The sequence below is a fragment of the Sceloporus occidentalis genome, unplaced genomic scaffold (assembly GCF_023333645.1).
Source record: "Sceloporus occidentalis isolate IW3139 unplaced genomic scaffold, rSceOcc1.0.p SCAF_23, whole genome shotgun sequence".
Classification (NCBI taxonomy): domain Eukaryota; kingdom Metazoa; phylum Chordata; class Lepidosauria; order Squamata; family Phrynosomatidae; genus Sceloporus; species Sceloporus occidentalis.
In genome coordinates, this window is record NW_028317003.1 from 13,810,091 (window position 1) to 13,831,649 (window position 21,559).

At 40.8% G+C, this 21,559-nt stretch overlaps 1 protein-coding gene across 1 annotated transcript in view; it reads left to right on the forward strand.

Annotated features, from left to right (window-relative positions):
• Positions 1 to 1,929: 1,929 nt before the first annotated feature.
• Positions 1,930 to 21,559, forward strand: part of LOC149300845 (rap guanine nucleotide exchange factor 5-like) — a 37,488-nt gene continuing 17,858 nt past the window's right edge. Inside the window, exon 1 of the mRNA XM_089484882.1 lies at positions 1,930 to 2,208. Coding sequence (XP_089341008.1) covers positions 1,930 to 2,208 — 279 coding nt within the window. The remainder of the gene's footprint in view (positions 2,209 to 21,559) is intronic.

Consider the following 21,559-nt stretch of genomic DNA (forward strand, 5'->3'; position numbering starts at 1 on the left):
GTGGAATTGCAAGTAAAGCAAAAGATTTCAGGTAATGGCCCCAAATCCTTCAATCAGAGCATCATTGGGGGCACTGACACCCCTGCCCTCTGCTGATGTCCATACTTGAACAATGATGTCCACGTGTTCATGTCAACATGTGTGGACATCAATAAATCACGAGACACTTAGGTTGGTATCTATATACATACTTGGGAACTTCCAGGCTCTGGCTAACCTCCCTCTTTGGGGTGACTGATGATGTTTATGGGGGGTGCTAGCCCCAAGTTTGTATGGGGATAAGAGGAGAAATGAGTAGGGAGTGGGGAATGCTATCCACTGCTCCCACGGCCCAAACATGTTGCATGCGTTGTTTTACCCGGAGCCTCATTGCTGTATATAGTATTTCCTAAAACATATATCAAAATCCACTGAGGAAAACTTTAGTGTGATTTATCTTCTCAAATACATGAGATGCAATTCTTTAAAGTTCACTTTTTTCTAGTCACTATTCCTAAGACAAAAGCAGTGTTTCTTAGTTCACCATGTAAAATGTTGAGGGTGAACAGTTAGCCAATCCCACATTTTCCATATTCCAATTTGCAAAACAGTTCATTAGTGTATAGGTTCACTCTGTACCCGAACACCAGTGCCCATACCCCGACAACAGTGTCCTTACCCCGACACCAGTGCCCATACCCCGACACCAGTGCCCATACCCCGACACCAGTGCCCATACCCCGACAACAGTGCCCATACCCCGACACCAGTGCCCATACCCCGACAACAGTGTCCATTCCCCGACACCAGTGCCCATGTCCCGACACCAGTGCCCATACCCCGACACCAGTGCCCATACCCCGACAACAGTGTCCATTCCCCGACACCAGTGCCCATGTCCCGACACCAGTGTCCTTACCCCGACACCAGTGTCTTTACACCGGCACCAGTGTCCATTCCCCGACACCAGTGTCCATACCCCGACACCAGTGCCCTTACCCCGACACCAGTGCCCATACCCCGACACCAGTGCCTGTACCCCGACACCAGTGCCCGTACCCCGACACCAGTGTCCATTCCCCCGACACCAGTGCCCTTACCCCGACACCAGTGCCCTTACCCCGACACCAGTGCCCATACCCCCACACCAGTGCCCTTACCCCGACACCAGTGCCCATACTCCGACACAAGTGTCCATTCCCCGACACCAGTGCCCTTACCCCGACACCAGTGCCCATACTCCGACACAAGTGTCCATTCCCCGACACCAGTGCCCTTACCCCGACACCAGTGCCCTTACCCCGACACCAGTGTCCTTACACCGGCACCAGTGTCTATACCCCGACTCCAGTGTCCATACCCCGACTCCAGTGTCCATAACCCAACACCAGTGTTCTTATATACCCCAACACCAGAGTATATATCCTGACACCAGTGTCTGTACCCCACCAGTCTATATGCCCTGACACTAGTATATACCCCGACACCAGTGTATGTACCCCGACACTAGTGTCCATGACAAGGCTTGTAGAAGTCATGGCTGTTTATGGGGCATTCAGTAAAATGCCGTTCACATACCGCTGCCTGCTGGGAATTGTATTCCATCTACCTTGCTGGTGTTGGAATCACCTTGGAGATGAGGCCATGATAAACACATATATGTTTGCGTAATGGAAGCCTTTGCATGCACCGCGTGTGTTCTAATGGCTCGTGCATGTTGCTGAAAGCACTGCAGCAGCCGCACTGGGCTCCACATGCAGCGCGCTGGATCCCTGGCTTTGCGGTAGTATTCCGTCCCCTCCCTCAGGAGGCAGGGGTGTGTTTGCGTGTCTGACAGACGGAGGTGAGGCTCCAGCCCGCAGATACATCGTGCTCGCGTCCCTGCCAGCTGTCTCCGGTGCTGGGAAGCCGAGCTGCCCGTACCATGCGCCCCGAGCCCCTGGCAGCAGTATGACTGTAGCGCAGGTGAGCAGCAGGAAGATGCAGTGCCCTTTGGATAGCAGCAGCAGTAGCAGTAGCGCCGTTTCCACCGCAGGCACAGCTCTTCCCTCCCTGAGCAGGAGCCGCAGTGTCCGGGAGCAGCAGGCGCAGCTGAAGCACAAACTCCGGGAGCTGCCTTCCCTGCTAAGGAGCGGCCTGACCCTAAGAAGAAGAAGCTCGGTGTATGGACCGTCTCCCTCCTTATCCGAAGCTGAGGACACGGCGGCAGCCACCGCCACCACTGTCGCGGTGAGTCACCGACACCTACTGAGAGACCCAGAGCAGTGCCCTCAGTGCCAGTGCAGCCAAGCAGCGGGCAACTGCAGCCAAGCAGCCAGCGAAAATACCCCCACTGCCTTTTACACGGCGAACATGGCAGCCAGCTTCCCCATGCCTTAGATGTACCTGGCTTCCATGTGTCCTATTAACATACTCACTACTACTATATGTCTGCACCCTTACACCGCTGACATGCCTGTCAGACACTTCTGCTTCGCCTGCTAATCAGCCCCTGCATCCATTACATGCCGTATAGTTCCCAGGACTAGAACCCTGTTTGCTTTTATTGCTCTTCTGGCACTCAATGAAATGCAGTTTCACATGATATTTGCAAAAGGATTTCTACAGGATCAAGAATCAACCTGTATAGTATGTTTGTGTGTATGTGTATATATATATAATCTTCTATAGATAAGTATATAATATATATATAATCTGTAGATATGTGTTTGTGTATGTATATATATATATATATCTATAAACCAGATATTAAGAACATATGTTAGTAAATGTGTGTATATATATATATATATATATATATATATATATATATATATATATATATATAAATATAATCTTATTATTGTAGCCTAATTTACTGGTTATTCTTTATACTGTATGTATATTTGTAACTATGGCTTCCTTACATACTTTAGTCTTCAAGAAATTGTAGAATTTCAGCTAATAAAAGCCCAGAGATTCCCCTTTACCTGGGAACTCGGTAAACATATCTTTCTTAAAAAAAAATGCTGCCCCGTATATCTCTGAAGTGCCCCCAGAGCAGTAATTTGAGTTTGCTGCCTTAATGTTATCCCACAGGACCAATGATATATTATCTGAGGTGACAGAACTAGTTTATCCCTGTGAAATGGTAACATTATCAGCAGCAGGAGAAATTCTGTAGTGGGATGTCAACACAGGGCTTTTTAACTCCTTTACTGCCCCAGGCTTGTCATGCTTCGCAATCGTTGTTCATGCGTTTGTATTCATACAGCGCTACAAATGTACAAAGGGCTTTACAGCTGAAGCCATACACTGAGCACACATGCCTTAGGAAAAAAAGGGAGCAACCCATAAAGCTTATAATCTAGGTGATGACTGCGGAGGAGTTAATAATTAGTAAAGTGACTTTCCCGCGCTGTTTGTTTTATTTAACCTATTTGTTTTTTGCATATGTTGTTATATGAGATAACGCAATGTAAGGCACCCTCTCTGCCTCCACTTCTGTTGTCGACCTACTTGGAAAATATAGTCTGATACTTTCATAAAACGTGGTGCAATTTGGTTGTTATGAATTAAAAATCCAGCATTGGATTTGGGATGACAATGTCCTGTGGATACCATGCATTGGTCCAGAGCAGCAGCGCCCGATCAGTATTTGCTTGTTGATATTCAAGAATTGCTTACACTTTCTGCCTGCCGTTGATTTATGAGGTGCTGTGCTTTTATTATTCTGTCCGTGACTGACACTAATCCATCACGTCGAGGAAAACTGCAGTGATAGGGAGTGAATGCAAGTCTGGATTTCCCTTCATACAATGAAGCCATGCAGCTGGGGTGCCCGAGACTGCGGTGGCCCTTACCTATTGACCTTTAAATGTTTCAGCATAAACAATATTTAATTGAATAATTGTGAACCAATATTACATAACACTATGATGGGTGTTTAGTGTTCAATATAGATTTTTTTGCTCATTTTGCTTGAAAAATGCAAGAAACGAGGACTATCAGAAATCCCGTGTCTAGGGGAGCACGGGGGCTCTTATAGTTCTTGTAGGTGCCCACAATCAATGGATGGTTTTCATTGATACGATTTCCTAGTCTTCTAGATGATTGCTTTTAGAAAACGCAATCATTTTCTTAACTAGCTCCGTGCATATTCCCACCTCCGCTGATCAGTCTTTTATTGTTGGGGGGTACATCACTGAGGGGACGCTTGGCATGGAAAGTAAACATCCACAGCACACAAGCCAGAATCACGCGGCTGCTGAGTGCTAGTTTATATTCCACTAATGTCACATGCTGTACGCAGAGAATCACACTAAGCGCTCCTACATTTTCATAGACACACCACTGATGTCTTCAGCATGGTTGTGGATGGTCTCATTCGATGTCTTATATACAAAATCGTGCCCCCCCCTCTGCAAGCCATGTTAAGGGACCCCCACCCTTATGTAGCCTATTTTGTAGCACATTATTGTGTTTGTCAGATTTACACATCTGCTACGGAATCATTAAATACAAGGTACCTATTTGGAACAAAAATAAACCAGTGATGTTATTAATAAAGATCTTGTGCATATTTGGTGAGAATTACAACATTAGCAGCTCATGTAATTAGCAACCTCTTTAAAGGGTCGACTAGAACAAAAAGAATCCTTAAGACGGACCCTACAACCACAGGGGCTTACATTACAAAATGATTAGCTCAAATCAGCATGAGTGTACGAAGAATACTTTGTATCGGACCAAGGGCCATGACAATGCCGTGGACATTTTCTATTTGAATCTTACAAAATCATTTGATGCAGTGCCTCAGAGGGGTTAATATTTAAAATTGGGGGTTTATTTACCCTGCAAAATACAGGACCTCAGAGGCGAACTCATAACTACTCTCAAATACATGACGGGTCAGGGGAATTGTCTATCCCATGGGTAGAGCAAATTACAGGAGGCCATTATCCAAGGTTGGAAGAAAAATGGTCCCATCCTAAACAGAGGAAGGTGTTCTTTACAGCGAGCAGTGTGAAGCTCTGGAATACATTGCCTAGAAAAGTGATGAATGTAGATAATAGTAGTTAGACTATTTTTGGCAAGGGAAGCATTCATCGACACACTGTTTTTAAATAGTAGGGGTAGATCCAGGGAGCAATGTTAACTACCATCTGATTCAAAATCGGCATTGGCTGATGGAGGGTTATTTTTTACCTTCATCTAGCTCAGCAGAGATAGAGATGTCTTGGAAGAGCTGAACTAAATTGATTAGCCTCATTAACTATGTACATAACATCCCTGGCCTTCTTTTATTGTATGAAGGACTGTAGCGTGTACTGTGTTCATTGTCACGTGTTTCCTGGCTATTAGACTATGCCATGATCTAGATGTTAGGTGCATTGTGCTGCCGTCATCAGATGATCCCAAATAATTTTGGCATTTGGGGTACATGCGTCTGTTTCTTCCAGTGTCACATCTAGTGACACAGTGTTTACATTGCAGTATACAGGATATGTTTCAGAGCTACTGTAATTGCTTTGAAGATATTTGGGTTTGAAAGTAAGGGGTTATTTCAAGTTAGAACAGGGTGACAATCTTAAGTCTGGCTTAACAATAGGGATGGAATTGCTCGGCTCTGCCTATGAAACCCGTGGCTTGCTCTTTATTCACTGCCGCTTCGTCCGCAGTTAGTTCCCAAAACAGAGAGATTTTTGAGCTGTTGCAAAGTGATATATGTCTCCGGGAGAATTACGCTTTCTGTTGCAAAAACAAAAGCAGCACTGCAGAGGTGGTGTTACTTAGCGGCTCATAAATCACTGGTGGCACGTAGATATATCTTAACCTTAAATGTACGAGAACGCAGCTAATATAAGAAGCCAATGCTGCATGCAGGTGGCATATACTAATAGCTTGCTGCATGAAAAGCGGCCAGAAAATGCTAACACAGTTCTTAAACTGTAGCTGTAAATCTCTTGCATTATAACTTTGGGCTATTTAATGCTCGGAGATGTCCATACTGTGGGTGAATGGTTAACTGTTTCATTACTTTACTGTCATCATCCTTTACAATGTACCCCAAGTACATATTGCCTTTCCATTTCAGGACTGGACCTAAGGCTTCGAGCTCCCAGAGGAAAATATGATTATGGAGCCCCTCTCCCGTTACTTGCTTGCTAACATAATGTTACTTGATGCCCCCTGCCGAGAGATTGTACCCCTCACTGTGGCCAGTTAGGTTGACCAAGATCATAAACATAGTTCATGATATTTACTTATTAAACACCTAATACAGAAGCCCTGTGTATTTTGGTGGTATAAATGTCATATCAGTAGGCTTTGTTTGGTTGTATTGCATCTGGCAGTGTCGGGGAGTCATCAGCTGTTGAGCTGGGAACTCTTTAAGGGAGGACTCTTTGAGAAGTTAGCGCCAAGAAGCAGACTTTTCAACTTTAGGGAGCCTCCCTTCTTAAATTGGCACGTTCATAAAGAAAGATTACCTTAAATTTCTGCTCAAGTCTGCACCTGAGAATTAATTATTGGACACTGCAACACTGGTGTGTCAATATGCCAGTTTATTCTCCGCAGTAACCTTACACTTCTGTGTTCTAAACCTGCGTTACCATCAACTGGTAGCCTAGCCACCTTGGTTTGCAGCCTCTTAGTTAGAGAATACTAGTGGAATCCATGGGGCAAAGTTACCTACCTTACTAATAGGGCATTTGATAATTGATTATTTTACACTGTTTGGGCAACAGCAAGGCTTTAACTTTTTTTTAATTTAATGATATATAATCTGCAGAAACCTAAGAAAAGATTGACTTAATGGAAATACCAAGTGAAGAAACATCTGCCTATTCAGTTTATGTGATAAGTGAAACCTGTTTGGCCAGGTGTATTGTGTATATAAATTAGTTGCAATGACCACTGCTGACATTTGTGTATGTTAAAAAGAGGTTCAAATTAGTATCCCTGTGCCGTCTTTAATACCTGTGCAAATATCCTGATGCTTTTCTGGATAATTCATTTGCATTTTTGTGCTAATCTACATTCCTAGGACTACGGGACATCTCACAAGCATCTATGATACGACAAGACATGTGGTATGACTTTAGTATGTCTCTCCAATAATGATGATTTAACATCAAATATATAGACCAGAATCATAAAGAGCTGATACACTGCTTGGCTTTCATCTTAATTGTATATCACCTGAAGTTGCAGAAATCTTTTATGGGGATGTCCTCTCCATTAGAAGTGTACACTGTACTACGTGTATATTTTGCAGGTCTATAGATTGTTTCTCTTGTTGGGTTATTACCACATCATTGAAACAAATTTAATCTGGTTTTCTCCCAGTGATGGATTATCTCTGCAATATTACGCAGTGATTCTGTTTTTGTCTTCTAAGAGCGTGCTGGCCGTGCAGATGCATTTCTTTATTGCATTATTTAAGATGACTTGCCAAATGGCAATGCTTTTCTAGATTAATTTACACCCTCTGAATATATTGCATGCGTATTATACACATACGACAAAAGTATTCATAGCCTCAGAATTACAAGCCAGTGGCTTTCTCATTTAAACCAATAGCTTCCTGGCTGTTTTTGTTGTTAATTTTTCTTGGAAAACAAATCTTCCAAATGTCAGCGTATTCATGCCATCTGCCTTATTTTTCATAACTCCTTTTTAGATCTGCTCAATGTATTAGGAGCATTCCTCCTATTTGCAATAGGCTTTTACATTCAATAATAAACCAAGAATCTATAGATAATGCTATATTCATATAATTCATCCATATCTATATAATTATAGCATATGAGCGCAAGAATGGCTTACTTACACACGCATTCTTTTCATAATCTCATTAGTTCAATCCATTCGTATTTGGATGAAGGTTTTAGCCCTGTAAATGGAAATAATTATAGGAATACTTGTAGATACCTGTAGGAATTGTGCTGTCGCTTGCTATTCAGAGGTTTCTATCTTTCTTTATTCCATTTTTTATATTAGTTTTCCTTCTTTTTCACACCGACTGTGACTTGTTAACAATCACACCTTTAGTGTCCGGGTTGGCACTTGGATAGGTCATCATTACTGGAGGAGACCTGAGTAAAGAAGGCTTGTAGGTTTACAATGAATTACTAATTGCTGCCATGCGAAACCAAATACATTGTGTTTGGCTAGCAATCTTGTTCTGCTTATTAAAATGCATAAAAGATCATCATAATAATCAGAAAACCATATAGCGGTAGAGAGGTATGTCATCTGTTTTGAGAATCTTTTGAGCTTTAGTGAGAACTTAGCTTTTTTTTGCCTTAAAATAATTAATAATAATTGAATATATCATATACAAAAGCCAGAAATATGAATGTCATGGTAGGGTGGTATGAGGGAAACCATTTCCAAATCAAAGACCACCATGCATCTGTTTTTATTCATGCAACACCCAGGACTGTTGGCGGTCCACGATTTTTTAACGTAAGAAGTAAACTTAAAAATTGTGATCTGGTTGCAAAGTGCTAAGTTTAGCACAAACTCATTACATGGGTCATGCTGTGATAAAAGGTCGATAGTATGGGAATATTGGGAATATACATGTATTTTAGCTCCACTATTAGAGTCCCAACCAAAAATCTGTCGCTTTTCCCAAATCCTATATTCTACAGTTCTGGACACAAAACATACTTGTGTAATTGTAATTGAAAATAAGCAATATATATACAGTGACGAGACGGGAGAAACATTCAGAACAGGAAATTGATTAGATAATAACGCTGTCGCTGATCTTAACCTGTGTGAGCGTGAAATAAATATCTCCAAAATAATTATACTTGTTCACATGCAAAAAGCTATAGGAAGTTTTGATTAATTAATGTACCAATGCTAAAATGCGTGACTGCACGCTTTAAATATTTGAGGCGCAAATTGAAGGTTGCTGTACAAACAGTCACCAAGGTACTTGACAGAACTAAGTTTTGTGAAGAAGAATGGTCAAGATTTGCCAGTAAAAAGGCTCTCGTCGTGTAATTGCTGGCTTCAGCCAAGTGTTTACTGAAATAATGGAGACTTTTACAGTAATCATATATCAGTTTTATTTTGTTATACATAATGTTATTCTAAATAAAATGGTAAATTGTATTTACGTATTCTGTATTCAATAGTGTGTAGATAAATTATAAAAAAGCTAAGTTCACAAAGTGACAGTCAACAGTATAAAGTGTATAAAACAAAGCAAGAATTTAGCGCAAACCATTCAAAAAACACCTATCTAAGATATACATATGGGAACCTGGGAACTTCTGGGCTCCGGCTACCCGGAGCCTTCCCATTGCGGGATGCGGCAAGGACTGCTCACTGACGTCAGCAGGCGGTCCCGTGACGTCAGTGGGAGGTCCCGCTGATGTCGGGGGCGTTCCCGCTGAAGGTAATGAGAAACACCCCCATTTAAAGGGAAAATGGGCGGGGAGCAGGGCGTGTCAAGACCCAGCGACCCGGAGGATTCGGGTCTTGACCCGGAGAACTGGAGAAGCGGTGCTTCACCCGGCAATCTCCGGGTCAAACCCGGAGAGTTCCCAGGTATGCATATTGGGGATTCCACCATATATCGCTTAGCCCACCACTACTTCATTTTTCATGGCTGTATTGCTTACCATGGTGCGGAATCAGAGGGACTGCACTGCATTTTAACCCAATGAGACTATCAAGCACTTGACACTTTGCTACTCTTAGCTCTGTATTTTATGCCACAATTGCAAAATGTGGCTTTGTTTGCCTCAGATAAAAAGCATTATGTTAATTAGAATTGTTTTATTTACATAGAAAACTAAATTTGATCTAATTTTATTTCTCAATAATTTTGGCAAGAATTAAAAAAAAAAAAAAGTGGTGGACCCTAGTACACACTTGAAAATTTATAAATAACAGACATTCATAGTTCTAATACTGTTTCTTTTTTGTTGTATGAAATATTCCAGTACTTTTCTCACACGTTTCTGTATATTTCTTTCCCTTCAGCAATTTTTGCGGGTGCTGAAAAGGTACTTAATAATAGTACAGTTGGAATTTCACACTTAGTAACTTGCTAAATAAGGGGTGGAGAAAAACCTGTAAAAATATATGCATTTATAGCAATCTTTGTTAATTACCTGGTTAGTCATTAGCAGTGACATTGTACGTCACTGGCTGCTGTCATTTTGTTCAGTAATAAGTGATATGTTGCTAGGGGTTTTGGTATTTATACATTTTAATGTGTTCATATGTAGTCACATACACTATTGCTTTGACTATTCTATACATTGGACCCAAATTTGCAATGTATAAATATTTGAGAACATTTCTATTACATTTTTTAGATTCTGTTAAAAAATAATTGTAGCCTAATATCTCTTACGGCTGCCATTAATAATGATGTACTTTCATTTAAATTAATATATTCTTTAAGAAAATATATGTTTAAAAATATGTTTTATGAACAACATTTTTTGTTTTATTAATTTGACAAGCAAGCAGTTGCTTGCATGTAATACAATATCTGAAAATGTGAAGAATGTAGTCTGTATATATCTTTTTACAGTAGACACTGACAAAATGACAGGACTCCCTAGAGTAACACCTGACATAAAGCCCTAGGATACATACCTGTTTCATTAACATACCTGGGAACTCTCCAGGTTTTACCCAGAGATTGCCTGGTGAACGCTGCTCCTCCGGTTCTCCGGGTCAAGACCCCGAATCCTCTGGGTCATGGGAGCGGGGTCTTGACACGCTCAGCTCACCGTCCATTTTTTCCTTTACATGGGGGTGTTCCCCCGACGTCAGCAGGACCGCCCACCGACGTCGGCGTGAACTCCCCCCCCGGATGTCGGCATGAACTCCCCCGGACGTCGGCGGGAACTCCCCCGTTGACGTCAGAGTGCAGTCCCGGCCACGTCCCGCAAGGGAAGGCTCCAGGTAGCCGGAGCCGAGAAGTTCCCAGGTATGTTCATTAAGTTCTCTTAAATAATTATCATGCATAAAATAGTCAAGCATAATTACCTTTAATCTAGTATGGGTATTGTCATCAGCCTTTATTCCAGATTGTACACATAAATGTACACGTGACAAAGAAACACATTCCCCAAAAAGTTAACTTAATATTATTTTTTTTTTTACTTTTTTCTTTTTTTTTTTTCTTCTTTTTTATTGAAAATATAATGCAGTTTACAGAAAATGTGCTGCAATATCTGGCAATCCTACAAACCAAAAGGAGAGCCAAAGTACATGTAAACATAATAATAAATAACATATAAACTCTTGGTTCAACCGGTTGTCGCTACCTGTACAACGTCCGTCCTAAGATAATTTTGAGTGATCTTATATTATGAAAGGCTATTTAGGAGACATGTCTACTCCTTAGAAAGCCAGTTTTACACTGAACTCTGATGTAACTTATCCAATAAGCTAAGAATTTGCCACTCATGATTCACATCATTGATTTAATGTGATAACAGGCATTTCAGAGCATTTTTATATTTTAGGATATTTAAGCTGTGCCCTTTCCGTAATGTTAAAAAATCTAAAAAGTGAGGCTTGTTTTCTGTTTGTTACTTCATAATGATTTACCAATCGTCTTGCTTTGCAGAATTTAGAGGGGGGGACAAAGTCTAAAATGCAATTTTACAAGAGGAACCCCACATTTTTATTCATTGCTTCATATGTCTAAAAACCCCCCACAATTTCATATATACAGGAAATTATTATACGTAAATTAAATTGCCTCATTTTATTAGCAAAATCTCTAGCACTAGCAATTTCCTTCCGTTCTGGATTGTTTTGAGCTAAGCATTTATATCGTTGATAAAAAAAACCTTGTAGTAAACATTTTCACTAAACAATACCATAGCGGGTTTTTTTTGGTGTTAAATCTATTTGTATTCTTAGTGTTTGCGTGTAGATAAAAGACATGTAGGAGTTTGTGTAGGTGATAGTAAAGGGAGGCTTCTACCATTGTCATCCAGACAGTCTAAATTATACATCTACACATTGCTAATAAAGATCCGTAACAGACATCTCATTCCACACAGGGACGCATCTACTACACAGAGAAGAAACCTATATACCTATACCTATATACCTATATCATCTGCCCAAAATGCTAAGAAATGCAGTTCCTTTGGCAATTTCAGATTTGAACAGCACAAACGAACTGGTGGAAGCCAGTATTAGATACTATCAGAATGTGTATTCTGAAGAAATTTGCATAAAATTGGTGCCTTGCACACAGTAATTTGTTTAATTGTGTATACTAGGAACATATGGCAAAAACGTATTTTGTCATCTGTATTCTGCAACGTTCTCTGCTTCCCTTCTGGACATCAATGTACCGTTTTAGGAATGTGATCCTTAAAAGAAGACAATATTATGTTTTGAGAACTATTTATAACCTACACTGAACTAAGCCTTTGACTGCAGCAACATCATAAAACCAAATTATAATACTAGAAGTCAAGAATTTTACATTGAATTTGAAAACCTTGACAATCCACTCAGCATGATTGACATAGCCTTTGTGTGTATGTAAAAAAAACAAGAATTCCTACATTCTTGCTTACACTAAATTATCGAATACACATCAGTGCTCTAAAACAGAACTCAAGAAATCTTATTTTTCATTCCTTTTCATTCTTGTACTCAAAGTGACAAAAATCGTCATGAATAATCCTTGTGCTGCAGACATAAAAGTTTAGAAAGCGCTTATCTTTGGCCTGTATTTGGTCTATAAGTCTCTGTTCTCTTTTCGGAATAAGTTGGAAAAGATAAGTGGTGAATTTAACCCAGGATGGAGTGAGGGTGATTATTTTTTATTTGTTTGGTTGTCAGCGGTCCTCTTCACATACATCACATGAGGCCCTATATTTTCGGCAGAGACACTGTCGTTTTATTTACAGGTGTAGCACGCATGCAATTGCTTTCCCACCCGTCTCTTTTTTTTTTGTAGGTGATGAGTGTGGAGATAGTTAAGTGAGGCATGGGGGGAGCAGTTGTGTTTGAGCAACCACCTCGGGTGAACAGCCTAGAGGGCTTGGTGTGGGCTTACCCGGTGGGTTGTGTCCCTGCGAAGCCCATATAGCATACACATGTGCAAGATATCAAGTACTAAAATATAAAGATTGCTGCACCTCAAATCACCCTACCTGCTGTATCAAGTTAACAAATTTCTCTCATCCTTGTTAGAAAAGAACTAAAAACAAGGTGTACTACAGATAATGATCCATAAAATGATTCCACAGAATATACCATATAACATATATATGTTGAATGGTAGATACTGTGGAATATCACTTATGAATCATTATCTGTTGCGTAACTTGTCTTCAGTTCTTTTCAGATATCAAGTACGTCTAGGGTGGGCTGCCCTGGGTTTGGTTCACTATGTGTTTACAGAATGTTTTTAAGTTTAAAACCCACCTTTGCCTCTGTTTCTTAGTTGGGCAAGTGAATACTGGGCTTCACGGCTCCTGGTCAAGAGTGACTTCCAAGGTGCTGAACTAAAAATGTCTGGCCGTTATGTAATTTCATAGATATCATCCATGGGCATAAATAATTTTGTCTCTGTTTATAACTTCGCGGTCAGTTGGCATAATATAAAATACATTTCTGCTCCGTTTACAATCTACCCTTTCACGTGCAATTTTACAAAATGCATATTATTAAGCCGTGGTTTATCACTACTACACATACGCCAAGTGGTGATTGCTGTCGCTAGATCGTTTCAGCAGGTGATATACTGGTTTCATTGTTGGTGTCATTCATGTGTAAGGTAATTATAAGGATTCATCACAATTGTAACACATTTTTCCCTATCTAGCATTTACACCTCTATAGGTGCGTATTCAGGTGGTATAAAAAATATATATACTTCAAGGGGGCTGATTTACGGAGCTCAGGGCTGTATGTAGCTATACTACTGCATTTGAAACTACTATCCCTGTGCTGTGTAACACTACTTGGTTGATGGAACTCAGCGGAGGGTACGTGTAAAGAAGGATATTTCTAGTAAAAAGTTTCAGGACTTATACTAGGAGCATTATTTATTTGGTCCAAATCAAAGAAGGGCTCAAATTCCAGTTGTCTGAGGATCTGGATTTTGATATCTGTGATGAGTCCATCATGTTTCCAATAAGTATTTTGTCCCTTGTAGTAATTCTGATTGTGTCTATGGTATTAAATACATCTAAGGGGAAATATTGCCATTATATAGTGTTCCGTGTTAGGGGTATTTGTCTCATTAGACATTGACATTACAGGTCATTTGTTGGAAAACATCAAGAAATTATTTAGACAAATGATTCATGAGTTCTATATGAGCCAATAAAAAAACTAATGTAATTGCATATTATATACAGTATATATAATGGCAAAATCCATTTCGTATTTCTAAATGTATGTTATGCATTGAACCCCCCCCCCCAAAAGTGCTTCAAAGACACTAAAATGATGAAGTTATAGTATTATGTATTCTGTTACAAAATATTTGATTTACAAAATGTATTGCTTGTGAAAGCGGGTTATATTAGGAGGGTTAAAGGTAAACGTGGAATAAAGGAAATGGAAAGCAACACCAAAAAATAAAACAGCTTAGTGGATTATGTTAATGCCGACAAATTCATAATGACTGCTGATCTCCTGTAAGATAAATGTAATTCTTTTTCCATGTAGTATCACTAATACAAAACTCAAAAGTGTATAGCTTTGAGTCTGTGACTTTTCACGGCACATTCCCTAGTATTTATTATACTTTATAGAGACGTCTATAAAATAGGTAACACCTGCTCTAATAAATGTGACCATTTTGTAACAAGATGACTTTTAGAAACCTAATTCTTAGCACTGTTACAAATATTTCCCCGAAAACTTTTAATAATTATTTTATTTATACCTTTATTGTACAATGAGGCCTCTAAACTTACAGAACTGATTGCTTATGTGACATGCTTGTAGCTAATTGCTAATGCTTTAAATCAAAGATAACACCAACCCAATAATGCTTTCAGGACTTGGGGTTTAAAATTGGCCCTAACGCTCTTAGGCCAGCAGCCGATGCACCTCACACTAGCGCACTGGCCCGGAAATAACGGCTCACGTGAGACGCCAGGTCCGGGGCTTTACTAGATGCTCTTTTTTATGTTTGGAGTTTCCTTAAATTGAGCTCCTGAATGGAGTCCCATTTGGGAATATATTGCAGATTTGAAGCTTTGATGGATCTTTGGAGGTCTCAATGATCACAAAATCACAGAGCACCTCATATTTCAGACCCCAATATTGATACTGCACATATGAAGCCTCCACGGGCTTATGCAGAGTCAGAACGCCAAATAGGTTGCTGGCAGATGCGTAAAACATTTGTTGGCTCCTGAAATTAAATTTTTTGTATGCAAAAGCAGCACTGAATTGTATAACTTACCTTTAGGAGAAGCTGCAGCTCCACTCCCTCACTGTGATCTCTTCCGGAGGACACTTGCAGGTACTGGAGCTGACGGTGAGTATATAATGTGGGGGCAAGTAGCCGAGACACATCTTATGCAAGACTATGAGCTAGGGGATGCCGAGTCCCTCCATGCATCTGCAAAGGGGATAACCACCCAAAAATGTAAAGGGACCAATCAGCTATCATATATTTCAACGTGCGTATAATGACGCTTTAAGTCTACCAATTATATGTGACGCGTGCTATTAAGCGCAAGCCAGCATTTATATGAAACAGAGTATTTTTATTTATTGCAGAAAAGGCTTACGCAAACCAGTGATAGCACATTTTGGGGGGTTTTATATGTGAATACGGTTCACTTTAAATAATGTGCGCATTCTTGTGTAAGTGACAATGCACAAGTTGTAATTTGTACTAGAAGCCTCCGCCTGCACTTTTGGGCAAGTCGGTAGCGAGGTGCTATAGTATAAACTCTCAAGAGATTAATGTCTTATTTTTATGGCTAAGTACGTTGTAGAGAGCTGATGACGGCGAAGCTTCATATTGCGGGATGTAAACACAATGACTCATCTAAGGCAATTCAGGATCCTTTGAATGAAATCTAATATTGTATAGTGAGCGGCGGAGCTGGAGAATAACATCTTGAAAGACAGTGCTTATTGCTTAATCAAGAACATTTTTCACCATGAGAGTCACTTCCATCATTCTGTATTTTGAGTTATGATTGCTAAGCTCCTCAAATGCTCTGCAGACATTGACTTTTTAAAAGAATGCAATTATTTCAGCTTAAAAACACATTAGTGTTACTTATATGAAAGCAATTGGCTACAGGGGTGTTTCTATGCCAATATTAGGTGATTTTGCTTGGAATGGGGTTTTTCTTGCACAAAATCAGAAGTCAAATGTTCCATATACTAAATAATTACAACTATAATGTATAATGTACTGTCTGTTTTTTTCCTCAAGTGAAGGGAGCTGTACTTTTATTTTGAACCTTTAATTTCACCTTTAAGTCATTCCAGAGCTGAGATTCGATGGGATCCGGTCTCTGTAAAGAATGCTCGTACTTATAGCAGTAGACAGAAAGCCTTGTTCATTGGGGGACTTTGCATGGTCCAGATCTTCTTATTACATAACCATATTACATGCCATTTTAACAGAGCTTCCTGTCATCACAATCATGTGGGGAGTGCTATTAAATTAACCGAAAGCAATAACTCATCATAATGTGTTTGTGCCATAAGCACATCAATTAATGTCATGGGCTGTGCACATGCTCAGGCATTGAACACTCATGAATTAACTCTTAGCAGTTGTCTGTTGGCAATGAAACCTCAAGAAGACAGATTCAGCACAAGCTTAATGAGGAAATGCTATTTGTTTTGAAATCACAAAGACATCGACGCTATACACTGAAAACGAGGAGGCTGCTGACTTTCCTTTTGTTCGTACCTGTCCACTTTACACGTCGCTTGTCAGAAAATTGGACCGGATAGGACTGTAACAATAGTAAGACAAGTCAGGAGGAAGATAAAACACCTTCGGAATCTTGCATATAACGTTGGTACCTTTCACGTGCAAGCGGTGCCATCTGTCATTGAGTGGCAGTAAATGGATACGCACCTTCTCGCTTTATCTGTGTTTTGCCATTTGGTAGTTTTAGGTAATCTGATAGATGGAGGGTGTGTATAGATTTTGAAAGCCAGCTGTTAATCCAGATGTGTGATATTTATTAGACGCACCTGTGATTGTTACTTTGTGGCATTGCCTATTTCTTGTGAAGGTAGCCGTGTAGAGGAGCGCGCGGGTAGCTGTGTAGAGGAGCGCGCGGGTAGCTGTGTAGAGGAGCGCGCGGGTAGCTGTGTAGAGGAGCGCGCGGGTAGTAGTGTAGAGTGCGCGGGTAGTAGTGTAGAGGAGCGCGCGGGTAGCTGTGTAGAGGAGCGCGCGGGTAGCTGTGTAGAGGAGCGCGCGGGTAGCTGTGTAGAGGAGCGCGCGGGTAGCTGTGTATAGGAGCGCGCGGGTAGCTGTGTAGAGGAGCGCGCGGGTAGTAGTGTAGAGGAGCGCGCAGGTAGCTGTGTAGAGTGCGCGGGTAGTAGTGTAGAGGAGCGTGCGGGTAGCTGTGTATAGGAGCGCGCGGGTAGCTGTGTAGAGGAGCGCGCGGGTAGTAGTGTAGAGGAGCGCGCAGGTAGCTGTGTAGAGTGCGCGGGTAGTAGTGTAGAGGAGCGTGCGGGTAGCTGTGTATAGGAGCGCGCGGGTAGCTGTGTAGAGGAGCGCGCAGGTAGCTGTGTAGAGTGCGCGGGTAGTAGTGTAGAGGAGCGTGCGGGTAGCTGTGTAGAGGAGCGCGTAGATAGCAGTGTAGAGGAGCATGCGGGTAGCTGTGTAGAGGAGCGCGCGGGTAGTAGTGTAGAGGAGCGCGCAGGTAGCTGTGTAGAGTGCGCGGGTAGTAGTGTAGAGGAGCGTGCGGGTAGCTGTGTATAGGAGCGCGCGGGTAGCTGTGTAGAGGAGCGCGCGGGTAGTAGTGTAGAGGAGCGCGCAGGTAGCTGTGTAGAGTGCGCGGGTAGTAGTGTAGAGGAGCGTGCGGGTAGCTGTGTATAGGAGCGCGCGGGTAGCTGTGTAGAGGAGCGCGCAGGTAGCTGTGTAGAGTGCGCGGGTAGTAGTGTAGAGGAGCGTGCGGGTAGCTGTGTAGAGGAGCGCGTAGATAGCAGTGTAGAGGAGCATGCGGGTAGCTGTGTAGAGGAGCGCGCGGGTAGCAGTGTAGAGGAGCGCGCGGGTAGTAGTGTAGAGGAGCGCGCGGGTAGCAGTGTAGAGGAGCGCGCGGGTAGCAGTGTAGAGGAGCGCGCGGGTAGCTGTGTAGAGGAGCGCGCTGGTAGCTGTGTAGAAGAGCGCATATGGCAGAGAGAGTTTGGTATGTTTTATTGGGGAAAACAGAAGAAAAACGCAGATACTTTTGGGACCTCAGAACTCTCTTCTTCAGATGGAAAGAATCATAATTTGCTTAACATAAGCGTAGCTAAAGCTTTGTCTGTGGAATAGCACCTTCAGTTTCGCGAGTATGAATTTTGAGGTATGTGATGACACTCAGGACATTATATGAAAAATACAACCCAATTTCACATAATCAAAGTCTCTAACTATACCAAGCGGAATGTTAGTATTAATGGTGTTAACAGACACTCGATAAAAATATGAATTGTGCATGACACTATTACCGGTAAATCATGTGTTCTGTCCCTCCAGGCAAGACTTGGATCAATGTAAGGATGAAGCACTGCGTACATTGTGGAGCTATATAAATTAAATATAATAACATTTTATTGGATGATTCAGCACTGTTCAGTTTGGTTTACTAGTGTTTTCCCTACATTAGTAAAGTTTAAGGATTATGTCTTTAAAAGGGTCATTGGACCTTTAAAATAAAGAATAATCAAAAGCTTTATCCTGGACAGGTTTATACAGAAATGTTATTTACATTCCAGATTTTATTTCTTCTGGCAAACTATGCAAATCATTTGATGGACCATTTTTCAGTCAACATGCCCTGAGTTGCCAAAAGTCCCCTGCTGCCCCACCAATGAAGAATGCTTGATCCAGCCAATCCCGTTGAAGTAAATGGGAGATTTTTCTGTGAATGCGTACAGGGGGTCTTCTTCACACAAACCAGTGCTGGAAATGACTGGCGGTGAGTATGTGTTTTGGCGAGCAGAAATGTTCAGAAGAACACATCCCTCCAAGTTAAGCCCTGGTGATAGTCATCTGGGGTTCTGCATGGCTGAAAGCAACTCGTGGCAAATATAGATTCACCGAGTGAAGTTCAGCTCTAGCACTGTGGTTTATTCACTAGTGGAGCTCACTGGAGATTAGGGGTCTTAACACACTGTCTTCATTGTGCGTTATAAAGGACCGGCACTGGCACATTTCCTATACAAACTTATTCTTTGGTAAATAAACCCCTAAGGTTTGGCATTATGGGGGCTAAAGTTCTAGACTTCACGAATAGGCTGAGTACTTTTGCCAGTGACGGCAAGTAGTTAGCCTATAGTGCCCTAAATTCATAAAGGTAAGGAGGAGATTTTATGGATCATATGCCAGGCTTGCTTATTATAATTCACCTTTCCATTTTTACACTACCTGTTGCAAAATCCTTGATTAATGTTTCCTACCTTTATGTTGTATCAGTGAATCAGCGCTTGTAACTGCTGCTTTAATAGTTAATGCCTCCTGTTTACATGTCTGATATTTCAAGGAAATGATCACGTCATCTAAAAACTGTTGATGTTCAGCTAGTCTGTATTGAAAAAAGTACAACATGTCTACAAACAATGACAACATTAATACTCATAACCAATGTAGTAATATACAGACCATTTAGTTACAGTCTGTTCACAGCAACTAAAAGTGCGTCATATGTCGATATGTCGATAGATAACAAAGGTTAAAGAAAAATATTTGTATTTAGGAATAAAATTTTACAGCAGACATTTATTAACTCAGCCTCGAGGAATGATCAGTTACCGAATTAGGTGGGATTTGGAAGGATCGTCTAGAAGATACAGGACATGATATCCTGTGTATATATATATGTATGTGTATATATATATATATATATATATATATATATATATATATATATATATATATAAACGTATAAGAATGATTGTTTAGAATTCCGAGAATTGCACCATAGCCGCCGTTATCACACATGCTAAGTGTTAATGATGTTAGAAATGGCAGATGCAATAAGGTTAAGACACTTATAAGGTTATTGAGAACTTAATTTTGAACTGCCTTAAACTTTTTTTAACTGCAGATGTTTCAGTATGTTTTTAGTGCTCTAAAAAGCTCTACAACATTGTAATGTAGCAAGGCATGCCATGCATATCTTCAGAACAACTAGCCCTTAGGTGGCAGGTTCCTTTAACTTGAAACTAGTAAGGAGGTGGAATTGCCCTCTATGAATGACGCAGCCCTGGCCACCAAAACCTCTAGACTTCAGATCATTAATGAACTGAACTCGCCAACCAATCTCACGTGAAAATGTTCTATATGCACAGTTGCCTTAAATATATATTGATAACATTTTTTAAGGGTAAGATCTACTATTTTACCAGTGTTTGAAATATATACATTATGTCTGTGTATGTATATATATATATATATATATATGACAAATGGGTGTTTAATTGCAAGAATTTTATCAATGTGATACTGCTGCAATTAAACATCCATTTATAAAATTATGTAGATACCAAATTCCTCTTTCCCTAGTCTGGTACCATCAGCAAAGGATTGATCATTTCATTTTATTATACTTTTAAGTGATTAAATCTGCATCATAAACAGAAGCTAAATCATTTGCAAATGGAGCTACTAGGCAAACTTCTTTTTCTATATGCATGCACCATATATTTGAGTAAAGAAATACATTAACATCCTGTTTGAAAAACACCCATTTTTATTTATTTGATGCTCTGTTATTTGAATACTATATTTGGGTGGAAATTGATTCTGAGGCTATTTTGGGAAAAAAATTAGGGAAAACTAAAATCAAACCTTTGTTTAGACCTAAACAGAGGGAGCAGACACTTGAAGCACATATCATCTGGCATGTGTTGCTCTGTCATCCTGCTAAGCCCTGTCTGAACTTATTAAACACGCTTTTGAAATTTCTTGTAAAAAAAACCCCTTTTCATGGCTCTGTGTTCAGCTGTGCAGAATAACGTATTACTCAGATCCTTAGCCCCTAGCACTGTGTCTGGCCACAAAGCACACGTCACTTTGAATAAATACACGGAGAACATTTGTCAGAAGTATGGATCTATCACAACAAGAATCACTATGCAGTCCAATATTAAAAAAAAATCACATTTATTTCACGTTGGAGTAAAGTGAGATGAATGATGATCCGACAAGGAAAAGCGAGCACAAGACTGATTAGGAGAAAGTTGGGCAACTGTGATGTTGGTGGGAGGGAGAAGGACAGGGCATGGGTTGTACAGGTAAAGGAAAGTCTGACGAAATCTGCCGCAGACACAAAAGTCAGCGGTGAAAAGGGGCATTTGTTATCTAATGACAAGTAATAACATGAGCTACACTGAAGGTATAGAGATTGACATGGGGGAGGGGAGTTGAAAAGGGCTTGTA